We start from the raw sequence: 15,393 nt of genomic DNA, 5'->3' as shown, positions 1-15,393 counted from the left end.
GTTGCTCTGTTGGTGACTTTTTTGATGGTAAATAGGCTTCCCATCCCATTCTCACTGGTAAATCAGTTTCCCATCCAAAGGGCACCTCAAATATACAGTATGGGATTTGGCAGACGCCTTTGTCCAAAGCGAATAATATATTGATTAACCGCTGTGGGGAATTACCTAGCACTACGAATTCAGCATCTCTCCTGTGTATATCGGACACTATTTCCATGTAGTGCGATGGTGACTGTTACTGATGTTACTGTTACACTCTTGTAGCCTACTCTATATCCCTAACATTGCAAGTCAGCAGTTAAGAAATTACATTAGGCTTGTCTGCTCATGTACATGATGTAAATGTGTGCATTACTTCTTTTACTTCTTTCAATGAAATTTTGCTCAATTTATTTTGGCCTTTTTTTACAATAATTTACAAAAATCCCCTCTTTAATGTCAAAGTGAAAGCAGATTTCTTCAAAGTAATGTTAATGAATTAAAAATAAGCAATTCCATGAATATTCGCCCCCTTTAAGTCAGCATAGTAGATAAACCTTTGGCTGCAATTAAAGCATGGAGTCTGCATGGATAGGTCTCAATTAGGCTTGCACATCTGGATACTGCTATTTTGCTCCATTTTTCTATACAAAACTGTTCAAGCTCTGTTAGGTTGGAAGGGGATCAGGTGCACAGCCCTTTTCAAGTCCAGACACAGATTGAGGTCTGGGCTTTGACTCAGCCACTCAGAACATTCACCAGCAAATCTTCTCCCAAGTCATATAGTTCTCTTGCAGACTTGATCAGATTGTCCTCCAGAATTTCCATATATTTTGCTGAATTCATTTTACCTCTACCTGCCAGGGCCTACTGTTGAAGTATCCCCACAGCATGATGCAACCACTACCATGCTTCAAATTAGGTATGGTGTGTTTGTGGTGAAAAAGCTACATTTTGGTTAATCTTTAGTCGAAATTTAATAAGAGCATATGGGATATTCTGGTATTTATGCAATCGCTTATTTTGCATTATATATTTCTTATTACTATGACCGCAGCGAAGCGGTATAGGTTTAGTCAGTTTAGAGTTTTTTTCTTCTGGATTTTTTTTCTTCAGTAATTTTGTGTCAACGATTCCCAGGACACTGAAAAACCGGGGAGTTCGAAATGAGAGTAAGGCGGACATAGTTTTCTGTGAATATCTCGAGAACCATAGGGCAGGGGTGTCAAACTTATATTAGCTAGTGGGCCAGATTTGTTGGAATAAGACCTCGTGAGGGCCGTCATTGTCATGGCCATAATCATTTTTCTGCATGGGTTGTTTGATATACTCCTTTACCATATCCACTTATAAGCAAACAAGTAGGCTACAAATCATGTGCTACTAACGCTATTTCTCTCTTGAAATAACCTACTTCCATGTCAGTTCTTTCAGCCTCTTCCTTCCTGAGGATGGTTTGTAGTGCTAGGTTTAATCAATGTATCATAGAGATATTGCTTATTACACATTGTTGAAGACTATCTTTTTTTTTCTAATTTTCCCTTCCTCCCAGAACATTTGATGTATAGCACTAACCTGACCTGACTGGATTGCTTCGCATTTGCTCCGCATATCCATCTGGGAACTTTCCGTTGGAGAACGTTTGGGAAGGGGCGAAAATACTGGTTAGCTGATTGGATAAACCATCTGTCTATCACCACCTATGTTGACGGTCCAAATCAACCAATCAGATAAACGAAGCGTTCTTCTAATGGCATCTTTTAACATAGGCCTACAAGTAAGTAGCCTAGTTAACGTTAACGTTTTTAAACTTAGGCTACTATTTGTATGTGACATGAACCTCATCAACGACAATCCCCACCAAGTTTTCATGGTAGGCTACACGTCTGAAGAAAGCATATTCCTTCTCGTTAAGTAGCCTAACTAAGATTCAGTGGTACCAAACACTAACTTGAATTGGCCATGGAGGATGTCTGTGTCCGTCATTCCTCCCAGCTACATTGCAGACTCCTAGCTTCCCCAGGAATACTCAAATATTCGGATAAAACTTCAGCGATAGCTATGCTCATCTCATCCGTGGAAGTCGTCATGTTGTTTAGATTGAACAGTAGCTTCTCGTTGTGTCACACCTAAACCTGCCTCAAAACCAACGCTGATTGGACGTTCGTTTGGTGAACTTCTCCAAATTTTCTCTATCGGAGAGATGCCAGACTGATCTGTGAGTGAAAATCTGAAGCTCGTGAGATCAGGATGGTCTCACGAGGCTAGGCAGGCGCGCGGGAACATATTTTTGACCAGGGGTGCTGAATAACAAAAATAATGGATGTCCGACGATTTCTCTCCCCCCCCCGGACATGTTTAGGATTTTGACTGCTAAATACGTAATTTTAGTGCAGTGTGCGGGTGATAGCGAGAAGTTTTAGAAAAGTCCAGCCACAAATTCCAATGTTCCGCGACAGCACTCCGAGTCCACTGCGCCCACCCTAAACCCACAGAAGCGCTCTTGACATCGTTAGCCTATTTCAGTATAAGGAAAATTACTTTTCTGATCGTCAAAACCACACCAGAGATGTTAGGCTTTAAATATAGGCTAATAATCAGGCTGCAATGATCTCGCAAATAATTTCTGAATAGCCTAAAGTGTGTCATCTCCACAGCAAGTATGTGTCCTAATAATTTCTATCTTAGCGACTAGATAGTGAATGATTTCACTAGCTATGCATTTATTATTTTTGCAAAACTGTAAAACACAATTAAAGTTTCTTTCAGCTTATCCATGGTTTTTTTTTGAACGTGTAAATCGCATAGAATATGTAGGCCTATATCAGCCATAGGCCTACACACTTGATCGCTATCACATAGATGAAACCACGCTACGGTTCTTACAGTAACTGACTCACGTTCACGTTGATCTCTATAACTGTTAATTTTTAGTAGCCTATATTCAAACCTATCCATAACCCTGCAGCACCCTCAGCACCCCCCTTCCCGCGCCCTTGAGGCTAGGCACCACCTAGTTAAAAATGAAAAAGCAAAAACGTGGCCTTTTAATTGCACAAATCTGGCTGACAGATTCAAAACTGCACGGAATTTGAAGCGTAGGATTATTTAGACACCCTCTGAATGCATACCAAGTTTCGTTTAATCCTGTTGCCACTATAGGCAATAGTCATGCCTTTATAGCACACAAAGGAAACAAGCAGTTCCGTTAAAAAAGAGACTGACTTGTTCAGTTTGTTGTACAACTTTCTTTGGCCCTATAACAGCAATAGCATGGACAGTTAGCTTGTTTACAGTTGATTCCATTGTTGCAAAGCCTACTTCCAGGCTCAACCGTCGTCCTACTATGGTTGTTATAATAACCATTCATAAGCATTGTTATGGAAAGGTGACTTTTTTTTACCAGATCTACTTCATAGGTGTCCCATTGTTCAGAATTAATAGCCACCCCACCAGCCAATCAGAAAAGAGTATTTCTTCTCTCCGGGTGATAAAATAAATGAATATGTGTACATTTAGTAACTGTACACTACGCATGCACACATACACGCACTCATGAACACACGCAATCGCACACATAAAGATACATGCACACACATGCAGGCACACACAGACACACACACACAAGCACACACAAGCACACACAGTAGACATGTAGGCATACGTACGCACACACACACACACACACACACACAGGCACGCACACACAGACTCACACGCATACACACACACACACACAGGCACGCACACACACAAAAACACAAACACGTACAGTACACGCATGCAAGCACAAACACATACACACACACCCCATTACCACCCCCCCCCCCCCCCCACACACACACACACACACACTCACAGTTGAAAACACACGCACAGAGAAGCACACGTACACAAAAGTAAACGCACACATGCACATACTCATTTACATACACAAAAGTTGCAAGACTAGGGGATGGAGTAGGAGATGGAGACAAATTGACAAGCGTGATTTATTTTTGCGGAGAGAATGTGTAGGACTGAGTGGCGGTCATATTTTGTATCGTTTTGCAGTACATCTAATTAAACAATACTTTGTAGAAATTTGCTTTCACTTCGGCATTAAAGAGGGGATTTTTGTAAATCAACGTTACAGTAAAAAGGCCAAATTAAATTGATCAAGATTCCATTTACAAAAGCAGTAAAAGCAGGGCAATATCCAAGGGGTTGAATACTTTTTATAGGCACTGTAAATGTGCACACGTGCATGATATAAACAAATGTGTACTTATACAAAATGGTGTCTACCTTTGGCCTTTGAGTTAATGTTGTCCACACACTTATATCAATGTGCTACGTGCTGAAATACATTTGAGACAAAAGCATGAAATATACAACTTAAATAAACTTAAGTTAAAGGAACCATATGTAAGAAATGTATTTCAATTAATCATAAAATTGCCCTGTTATGTCACTAGACATTAAGAAATCATGTTCATTTCAAATACTTATATCAATGACAACAGTAGTCCGGCCAGGATATTGTCATTTAAAAAGTGAAGTTGCAGCCCTCAACTGATGTTGATGTTGTGTTTTGGCCTGATGCGCCACCCTCCACCTATCTACTTATCACAAACTCAGTAGTGTTTCGGCATCCGGGTTGACAACCTCGAGTCAGGGGGGAGGGGATATACCGCTCTACAGTAATTTTCAAAGTGATTGTAGTACCAGTTTTGGCCACAATCTTACATATGGTTCCTTTAAATTTGAAATAGTAAATAAAAAAAAGTCATAGGTTTAGACCACTGAAAAACGTTGGGAGCAGGCTACACCCAATTTTCTTTTCACAATACTCAGAGTGCTGGACTGAACTGAGGGCTTAGAAATAGAAAACAAAAAAATGGCACGCATTTGCACTCCCTTGTATTGGAATATGTAAAGAGATAATTATTCAACTAAAATAATTACTTTATACTAAGTGTGACCTTATTTTCTGATACATGTAGACTGCTAAAATGATGAAAGGAATATTTTGTGGCTTGGATTGTCCATAAGATTGTCCATTGGATTGTCCATACATTGACAGTATAGCCTAGTGTCTCAGAATTATGCCTATGCTAAATACTGTGAATTATAAACAAATGAGAGGCACTGCCTGAACAAGTAAATGCATAAACCACCACAAAAATGTAATTGAAGAAATACACAATTGTTCTGAGTCCTTTTTTTAAGTTATAAGTAGAACACAACTGAATTTACTATTACATTAGAGTAGCCTACATACTCTTCAAAGCACCCGTCCTTTGCATAGGCAGGTCAAGCTGCTCATGTGTCTTTGCCAAAAAGAGGTTGATGTATGGCTATGGCTCCACCAGAAATGTTTCAACAATAAAAACAAAAACAATGCTTGAACATTCTACTTCCTCTGCATTAAGATAACATATGGAATGTTAAAAGGAAGTCTTGTGGAACTATGATGCTGATAATGGAACTCTCTTGAAAGGGTCTAAGTTCATTCATTAACAGATTCTTCATCAGAACATCCTCCATGTAGCCTGGGAGAACCCAGATAAACCTGTTAGCAATTGAGATTTGAGAAGTGGTCTGGTGTTAATCAGGGTATTCTCCATGATCATTGCGAGATTGGAATGAAATTAGACAATCACCTGACACCACATAGCTAGATTTTTATAACCTGACTCCACCAGATGGATTGCTTTGCATTTGCTCGGCATATCCATCTGGGAACTTTCCGTTGGAGAACTCTTGGGAAGGGGCGAAAATAGGCCTACTGGTTAGCTGATTGGATAAACCATCTGTCAATCACCACCTAAGTTGGTGATAGACGGGCCAAATCAACCAATCAGATCAACGAAGCGTATGACGTACTAACAGAGCGTCAACGAAAATACAACCACAAGCTAGGCTACCCAGACATTCTCTGGCTACCCTTAATCTAAACCACCTCCATGATCTAAACCTGCCTCAAAACCAACGCTGATTGGCCGTTCGTTTTAGCCCGGTTAAAACCAGACCCTTCTCAGTCGTAATTGACCTAGCGTTCATGGGCTTCGGAAAAACCTTTTTCCGAGGCAAAACATCATCATTCCGCGTCATTCACGTCACGTAATGTGTGAGTCAGAGGTCGGAAACTGGGGCTAGATTTTGCTAACAGAGTTGCCCAGTTAGGGGCTCGTCATCACTTTTGTCGTCACGTTGTAGTTCGTTTGTAGTCCATGTGGCCTTTCATGTCCAACAGTTTTAATGTGAACTTAGGAATTTGCCGTTTTTGTCACTTGATAGCTGCATATCTTTCTTTCACAAGCGTCTTTACACTATATTTTAAGCAAATACAGTTGTTTATTTAGGATTAGTGAGTGTATGTTTTAACCTTTGTTGTGGCATCCGTGTTTGTCACACACTCCGACGGCAAAGCACATGAACACTTGCTGTGGGAAAAACAAAGTAGCCACAGGGGGCGGTCCTTGTCATTCTGAAGTACCTTGAATGCACCCTGAGAGTGGGTCTGCGGAAGGTTCGTTCACAGCCCATTTCCAAAGGGCGTTCCCAAATGGACGCCGATCAAAATGCCTCGGACGCAATAGGAGAGGCCAAAAACCAATCAGAGCAACGAATAGAAAGAGAGTGACGGAAAGTTCGGAAACACACATTTGCAACACTGTCTGGTTGACGGGAGAAGCAGGAAGAATTAACCACTTTTTAATTAAACGTAGGCTAATTTACAAAGACATCGTGCCACACTGAAAGCTAATATTTTGTCACTATTACATCTGCCCTCTGTCAAACACAATTGCATGTTCAGCTCTGAGCAAAACCGTTCACATTCAAACGAGCATTTGTTTCATTCGTCCTTTCTTTCTGGCTGACCGGGACATATAAAGCAGAAATGGGGGACGAGGGACTGAAACGTTCAAAGCAATTATGCCGGAATAGGCCTAATTGTTTCAAGGCAAACACTGAAGTGTAGCATTCGAGTTATGCAGATATCATAGGTATCCCTTACATACATGTTTGTACAATGTTGCATATTCCAACATAAGGAAGCAGTTAAGAAACTTTTAACTCCCTGTCTTAAACCAACGTGATATCAGCTTCAAACAAGCGGCAGCAGCCATCGTTGCCATGTTTTTTTTTTTTTTAAAAACCCGACTTCTTCAACAGGGTGCGCTATCGTGTAAAGCCCGCCTCAAGGGTTCTGATTGGTGCCTAAATTGGAAATGGGCTAGAATGGGTTCTTGGCCAGACGGATTTTCAGAGCGAATCTCGAATTTGCCGGAAGTACGTCTGGGTTTTTCCCAGGCTACGTTCGTTTGGCGAACGGCTCCAAATTTTTTCCATCGCGAGAAGCCAGACTGATCTGCTGTGGAAAAATGGAGCTTGCGCAGTGAAAATGTTTTAGATTTGTGAACAGAAAATTAATAATGATTGATTTAAAGTATTTTTAAAAGCAAGTACATCTGTACTTTAAGTAAAAATCTGACTTAGCAACTTTCACTTGTATTGGAGTAATATTTGACATGGTGTATCTACAGTATACTTTCACTTAAGTAAAGAAATCGTGTAATCGTTAAGTAAAGAAATCGTGTACTTTGTCCACCTCTGCCTCACCACAACAATTTGTCTTAGTTCTGTGGAAAGAAATGGTTCACACAGCCCCTGCTCTGGAAACATTGACACATTGTATGAATATGATGACCTGATCATTCTGGGAATCAGATTTGACATAGAAGCAATGGTATTCTATGGAAATGCATGTGTTTAAACTCAAGTAGATATAATATATGTTAGGACACATTTTATATGTTGATATAAGTAGAAAATACTGATAGTGAAAGTTGTGGTTAGGATATTTTCAACTCCAACCACATTTGTACTTCCTTTTCAAACAACAGCTGCATGTACTATTGTGTCCTCCCTTTCTCTCTCTCTCTCTCTCTCTCTCTCTCTCTCTCCTCTCTCTCTCTCTACCTTTACTTCTAACTGCTTTTGCTGTGTCTGTCTCTCTATTTGTGTATAGTTACATAAACAAAGGAGAGAGTAACAGCCTTGATCAGTTAGTGAGCTATTTAATATAAATATAATCATAAATATCATATAGGTAATGTCATTGAGCTATATGATATATATCTTAAATATCACTTAAGATAAATATTATATAACTCAATAGATCAGCAAATACAAAATATCTCACATTTCAGCCAAATAAATAGGTGATCACTCCATGTCTGAAAAACTCAGTTATAAGTTATAAGAAATCAGTAATATGCACAGGAAATAAAGGAGTCACAGATTATGATATATCTTGAGTAGGGAGGTAACTTGAATCAACACTTTTAAGAATGGAAAGAAAGGGTGGGTTCATTAGTAAGTAGCCTAACTCTGCCTAAAGTACAAAAAAGTCACCCACTGCTGGTGGTAAATAGACAGGAAGCTGTGACCATGTGACGAATCACCATTGCAGAACTTCCCTCTTTATCTAGGCAGAAGTTAAACCAGTATGGGCTGTGACAGCTGAGAGAGTCACAAACTGCCGTGCTTAAGTAGACTGCTCACACTTACACGCACACTCACACACTCACCTTAGCAGCCTTGCAGCAATCAGAAGAGAGCCTCATGGAGCCAAAGATTATCAGAGAGGGCTACCTGGTTAAAAAGGTAAGGCTAAAGCAACACAATGCAGTTCTTTTACCTTAAAGGAATCGCTTCAAACTCATTTTGATGCTACAATGAGTTTTGATAAAGAGAAGTCTCTGACATTGCCAATGCATGCCCGGAACGATTGCTATTGCACTATGTATCGTTGATCGGGCAGGATCATGACAAATGTAGTCATTTTTTGACCAACTGGGTACTGTCTTTGTGCGTTGAATATTGAAGCCAAGGGGCATAAATATTGATTTTTCCATGGTGTTGCTTTCAGCAATGTAAGGTAAAGGGAGGGGGATGGCCAGCATCCCAATTAACCTTTAAACACTGTTCGTTGCTACCCCCCTTAATTTACTGTTCGCGGTCAAATTTGACCGGACAGTTTTAACTACTCTTAAATACCAATACCATGACAAAAATGATTATTTAATAGAACATTATTGTAAACAGACCCTTATTAGAACATTAACATCTACATCATGTGTGTTTGTGTGTGTGGGTGTGTGTGTTTCTGTATGTGCGTGAATGTGTGCGAACTCTGGTGGCTCATATGCACAGTGGCAACATGACAACATGAACTGACAACATGAACTCTGTGTGTGTGTGTGTGTGTGTGTGTGTGTGTGTGTGTGTGACTGTGTGTGTGTGTGTGTGTGTGTGTGTGTGTGTGAGAGAGAGAGAGAGAGAGAGAGAGAGAGAGAGAGAGAGTGGGTGTAAATGTGTGTGTGTGTGTGTGTGTCTGTGTCTCTGTGTGTGGGTGTTAGTGTTTCCGTGTGTGTACAGTACATGCATGTGTGTGCAAACATTGGTGGTTTTCCTGCACAAGTGGCAACATGACAACATGAACTGACAACATGAACTGTGTGTGTGTGTGTGTGTGTGTCTGTTTGTGTGTGTGTGGATGGGTGTGTTTCTGTATGTGTGTGAATGCCTTGGTGGTTCACACGTACAAGTGGCAACATGACAACATGAACTGACAACATGTACTGAGTATGTGTGTGTGTGTGTGTGTGTGTGTGTGTGTGTGTGTGTGTGTGTGTGTGTGAGTGGGTGTACATGTGTGTGTACTGTATGTGTTTCTGTTTGTGGGGGGGTGTGTGGGGGTGTGTGTGTGCTTCTGTGTGTGCATGCATGTTTGTGTGTGGGAACATTGGTGGTAAGTTGTAGGAGTGTGTGTAAGGAGATGTCTTTTATCTCCTGGATGAAAATTATACTCTTTCCCATTCATTTCCTATGGCGGTCATTTTTGACCGTAAACAAAACAAGTGTTTCTACGTTGAATAAATCACTCAAAATTCAAAGAAAGTAGTCAAAATAAATTCTATGTGTTCAAACGCCTTTTGTGAAGGATATCATAAGATCTTGAAGCAATCTGATGAAAAATGCCATATTTATGGTACAGGGAATGTGTAAATCAGTCATTTTTGACCGGAACAGTGTTAGAAGGTTAAGCTTCTAGGGAATGCTGTGTCCTCTAAATATGCCATTAGATTATTTACTCATTGTTTTGCCAGTGTAAAACTGACACAGATATGAAGGTTTTGTGTTGGTAAATTTATCTATACAAATTTGGTGTAGATAAGCAATTACTCAAAGCCTGTCATGTTATGACATGTTGTATGGTTTTATACAGTATTCAGTGTTCATTTTCTTTTTCCCGTAATTCACAATATCTTGTCATAAGCAGAGATAGCTTGACTAGATGGTTATACACTTTCCTTCACACTAGAGGTGTTAAAAATACTTTGGTCAAGTTTATAAGAATACGTAGACAGCTTCATCATGGAGGCCTGACAGTTAGTCAGCCATCTTCATTGGTTGAACTGTAGTGTGTAAGCACATTAACAATCTGTACGACTTTAACCCTTTGTAAATTGCGTGTCTAAACATAATTTATTTAGTTTTGGAGCTGATTATTGTCACTAGATTAAATAACTCTAACTCTAACTGACAACAGACAGAAAGGAGGATTTGAGGAAGTTAAATCCTCAACGTGGCCCATAAATAAGAAATGTTTTTTGTGGCCTGTGGTCAAGGGCACTCTACTGAACTCATGGAAAGCAGTTTGGGTGGTGTTATCTGATGATGGACTGGAGTTCTATAAGAAGAAGACCGACAACACCCCCAAAGGAATGATTCCCCTGAACGGAGCGAAGCTCACAAATCCATGTCAAGACTATAGCAAGAGACAGGTATACATCTCTCTCTCATCTCTTATTTACATCCACTTTCACACATACTGCCCAGGCAGACAGCACCTTGCACTGCACTTGTGTCTCGCATTGTGTGACAGCAGAGCTTATTTGTTTTTTGTTAACACCTAACATAAAGCATAAAGGAGACCTTGTGAAGACTTCAGTAAAATAGCAGCACTATGGGTCAGTGCCACCACACATAGCACTCTTAATATGGAGACTTATACATCAACTGCTCTCTCTCAACTTTGCTACGCAGCAGTTGTAGCATAGCTCTACTGTCTTTAACATACCGTAGTTTGTGCATGTAGCTCATCAATATTTATTTTTTCCTGCCAAAGCTTGTGTTTAAGATCAGCACCTTGAAGAACCAGGACCACTTCTTCCAGGCTACTCACCTGGAGGAGAGGGAAGCTTGGATAAAAGACATCAAGAGGGCCATCAGCTGTTTGCAGGGCGGGAGGAAATTTGCTAGGAAGTCCACACGCAAATCCATTCGCCTGCCAGACACAGTCAACTTGAGGTATGACAAATCTATGGCAATGTATATGTCAGGTCAAGGAAGTGTGGAGATTATTACAGTAAGATGCAGGGTTGTGCACAATTCGAATGGCAATTCTGCTTCCTGTTTGCTACCTCAATTGAAATGCAAGTGAAATTCAAGAATTGAATTGGAATTTAAGAGCCAGTTTCAATTCAATTCTGGAATTTTGCACAAGCCTGGTAAGATGATGTATATACACTACCGGTCAAAAGTTTTGGGTCACTTAGAAATGTCCATTCCACTCCATTATAGACAGAATACCAGCCGAGATCAGTTGCATTGTTTTTTTTAATCAAGGCAGCAGTTTTCAGATTACGTAATATGCTTACATAATTGCAAAAGTTTTCAATGTTTTCTCAGTTAGCCTTTTAAAATTATATCAGATTAGCAAACAAAACATGCCTTTGGAACATTGGATGAATGGTTGCTGATAATGGGCAATGTAGATATTGCATTAAAGATCAGCCATTTCTTTCTACAACAGATGAGAACCCTTTTGCATATGTAAACACATAATGTAATCTGATATGAATAAGATTTGAAAAAGAAAAAATGCTTTTACTAAAAATTTGGATAAAGTGACAACGCCACTCCAAGAGCAAGAAGAATAAAATATAGATATAAATGTGTCTCTGAATGGAAACTTCATTTTCTTTGAACATGCAGTTCATGGCAGCATATTTACGTTCATCTTTTCAAACAGACAACTTACCTTTAGCACTTCTCTGAACATGTTCTCTTTTTTTCCACAGTGAACTTTATGTTTTAATGAGAGACTCAGACAATGGAATTAAAGAGTTGAAGCTTGAGAAAGAAAAGAAGATCTACAACCACTGCTTCTGTGGTATAACACAATATATGAATCATACAAACAATATTAAGACATGACAATATTTATCAAATGTCTGTACAGCCTGTCTGAACAGATCACACAGTAATACAACTATTACAGCAAAAAACACTTCTATTATGGATGGGGTTCTAACTTCAAATTTTTTGTATGAACTGTTTTTAACACCTGGGGCCTATTTTGAAGGAACTATAGCTATCATGTGGTATATTGAGCACTGAGCTGACACATCAACGGCTGTGGTTAAGGTCTTGCTCATGGGACCCTAATTAAGGGTCCCATGAAAGTCAAAGTGCAAAGTCAAAGTGCAAAGTGAGTCAACAGGCAAAGTTCTTGTGCATGAGCTATAGTTATTGTGTGACATTGTTGTTAAATTAACAAATTGCTCCCCCCCAATTATTAAGTTAGCTTTAGTTAGACGTAAGACTTTGCACTTTGCCCATTTTTTAAATTAGGGCCCATAAGCATTAAAAAAAAATGTATACAATTTGTATACTCCTTTTCTTCTCCTCTCATTTGTTCTCTTCTCCTTTCCTCTCTTCTTTCCATCCCTTGTCTTCTCTCCCTTCCTATCACTACTCCTACCTTTTCCTTGGTTCAGGCAGTACCGTAGTGGACTGGCTGGTGTCAGAGGGGAAAGCCCGGAACAGGCCGGAAGGGCTCATGCTGGCCACGGGCCTGCTTAACGAGGGCTTCCTGCAGCCAGCTGGGGAGCTGTCCAAATCAGGGGCCGAGGGCGGCACCGAATCAGTTCTACTGGATCAGCCTGAAGCCTTCTACTACTTTGTGAGTGAAATGTTCACCTCCTTATTATCTGTCACTCTTTGAAGTGGGTTTCATATCAGCCAGAGGCAGAGCCTCTGTTTCATCAGTCTAGGTTAAAACAGATAACCACACTGTAATGTCACAAGCTTATTTGTTTGTTTTTTTTTAACTTGGATGTATGCACATGTTGTAGCCTAGATGCACTTCAGCATTCAAAAAATTACAAACATACATACATCAATACATCGCTGAGATATGTCTTATATGTCGTATAGCTGGTTATTGTTGCTTAGAAATGAAATAATGGATTACAATCTATGAATAACAATACAGTGCTGCCTATCTTGTCGTGGATGGCATCTGTCTGTGAAGTGGGTATCATTTCAACTTTTATCAACCAACATTTTGTTTAACTAAGTTTTTATGTTTGTGTATCTTTGTAGGCAGACAGTGGCTTCTTTTGTGAAGGTTATTCAAGTGATGAGGATTCAATTATGAAAGAGGAATTCCGAGGGGCTATCATCAAACAAGGATGTCTACTCAAACAAGTAAAGACCTTATTTGCGTAATTAAATGTTCTAAATACCTCCATGTATCCTTACATTTGTTCTTTTTTGATAAAGAGGATTTGAGGTACCGGACAATACCCGCAGATATGACATTAGCAATAAAAAAAGAATCATGAAAAGCCCTTTACTTATGATAGATCTAGTTTCGTCAGGTTTTGATGTTGTTTTGTGGCTAATGTTTTAGCAGGATGTTCTCCGCCCTTGTGGTCTTCCTTCACACTTCTCGACCCTCCTGCACACAAACCATTCTTCATAATTATGCAGCTAAATTGATCGCATTGTTCTCTTAAACAGGGCCACAGAAGAAAAAATTGGAAGGTTCGGAAGTTTATTCTCAGAGATGATCCTGTATATCTTCACTACTATGATCCAACGAGAGTGAGTAAACCATTATCAATGGGTAAAAAAGAATTGCACGATAACACTAGGTGGGTTACTAACGCTTCTCACGACACCATCTCTCTCTCTCTCATGTTTTTCCCCTCCCACTCTCTTCATCTCTTATTTTCCTCTCTATCTCATCCTTTCTTTCTCTAGAATGAGGATGATCCCCTCGGTTCCATTCACCTGCGTGGTTGTGTAGTGAGTGCAGTGGAATATGTCCCAGATGGTGTGTTCCTAACCTACATATCTAATCTAAATCCATCTAGATAAAGATCCCTTTGTCTCCTATATTTTTTTTCACACCTTCCTCTGTCTGTAACCTTTATCTGTCTTGCTATCCACTAGCTAAGAAGTATGACGTGGATGGCAACCTCTTTGAGATTATCACCTCAGATGAGGTTCACTACTTCCTGCAAGCTGCTACACCGGAGGAACGTAAGGACTGGATCAGAGCCATACAGACTGTGTCGAAGACTGGGAAGTAGTGGGAGACTCCTCACAAGTATGCAGAAGACATAGACTTGTACAGACACTATTGTCTTAGTTATTTATAGGAGTGTGTCTGTGTGTCATGCTATCTATCCTGTCATTACATGCACCACACCGCATTTTTCCTGATGACTGTGTCTGCAATCTTCCTTATTTGATGGCTAAATTCACAGAAACAAGCAGACAGGATGTTAACATTTGTGTAGCAACATTATTTTGTTCTTTGCTTCCATTCTGTTTCCATTCTTGGCCAGAAAAAAAGGAAAACAACACCATGGTTAACCACTAACGTATCTTCAGTCCAGCCATTTCCTGTTCACTTTGTTGACACATATCATTTCCTTTCTCTCCTGTCTTGTCACTCTGTGGTGTAAGTGAAGGATGACTTCCACCACACTCAATGTCCTTATATAAACAGTGAACATCTGACTGCCTCTACAATGGGCCCAAGTTCTTCACAGTAGTCTACACAGGAAATACTGTATATCTAAGGAGGTGTTCTCGAGAATGGATAGATCAATGTTATTCAATATATAAAAAAATGGGAGGTGAGGATTAAATGTTATTAGTGAAGTAAAAACAATAATAACAAAAACACTATCTGTCTCTTTCTTCCTTTTTTACTTTCACAACAGCACAGCTCAGTGTTTGCTGGCAAATTCAAAGCACAAACAAGACTCTTTTTTTCTAGTCAAATGTATCAGTCAGTTTGTAGCTAAACTGTTTTGACACTATTATACAGTATCCACCTCTCGCAACAGCAAACGTTAAACATCTGATTCGGTAGAGCTATTGTTAAAGGCAGGGGTGGTTTCAGTCTTACGTGTCATAGCAACACATTGCCTTTGCTCTTTGCTATTACCGTGGTAACTGCAACACTGAGATACAGGACACCCATGTAAGGCTCAAAAGCTCTCTCTACATCTTGACCACAGATAGTTTTTCGAATTACTGAGAAGGCAAGAAATTAAC

At 39.8% G+C, this 15,393-nt stretch overlaps 1 protein-coding gene across 1 annotated transcript; it reads left to right on the top strand.

Annotated features, from left to right (window-relative positions):
* Positions 1-8,471: 8,471 nt before the first annotated feature.
* Positions 8,472-15,018, top strand: plek (pleckstrin). Its single transcript, XM_042066388.1, has 9 exons — positions 8,472-8,634; positions 10,662-10,817; positions 11,162-11,343; positions 12,117-12,208; positions 12,816-13,000; positions 13,423-13,527; positions 13,843-13,926; positions 14,086-14,158; positions 14,278-15,018. The coding sequence occupies exons 1-9, from the start codon at positions 8,593-8,595 to the stop codon at positions 14,415-14,417; spliced, it is 1,059 nt and encodes a 352-aa protein (XP_041922322.1). The 5' UTR covers positions 8,472-8,592; the 3' UTR covers positions 14,418-15,018.
* The last annotated feature ends 375 nt before the right edge of the window (positions 15,019-15,393 follow it).

Source organism: Alosa sapidissima, chromosome 16 (assembly GCF_018492685.1).
Source record: "Alosa sapidissima isolate fAloSap1 chromosome 16, fAloSap1.pri, whole genome shotgun sequence".
Taxonomy (NCBI): Eukaryota; Metazoa; Chordata; class Actinopteri; order Clupeiformes; family Clupeidae; genus Alosa; species Alosa sapidissima.
This window is presented reverse-complemented; position numbering and strand designations above follow the sequence as displayed.

Bases quoted from the DNA above. Each gene is read 5' to 3' on its own strand.
- plek (XM_042066388.1), top strand. From the start codon at position 8,593: ATGGAGCCAAAGATTATCAGAGAGGGCTACCTGGTTAAAAAG. The intron at 13,001-13,422 runs GTGAGTGAAATG...GTATCTTTGTAG, and splicing joins CTGAAGCCTTCTACTACTTT to GCAGACAGTGGCTTCTTTTG. The intron at 13,528-13,842 runs GTAAAGACCTTA...TCTCTTAAACAG, and splicing joins AAGGATGTCTACTCAAACAA to GGCCACAGAAGAAAAAATTG.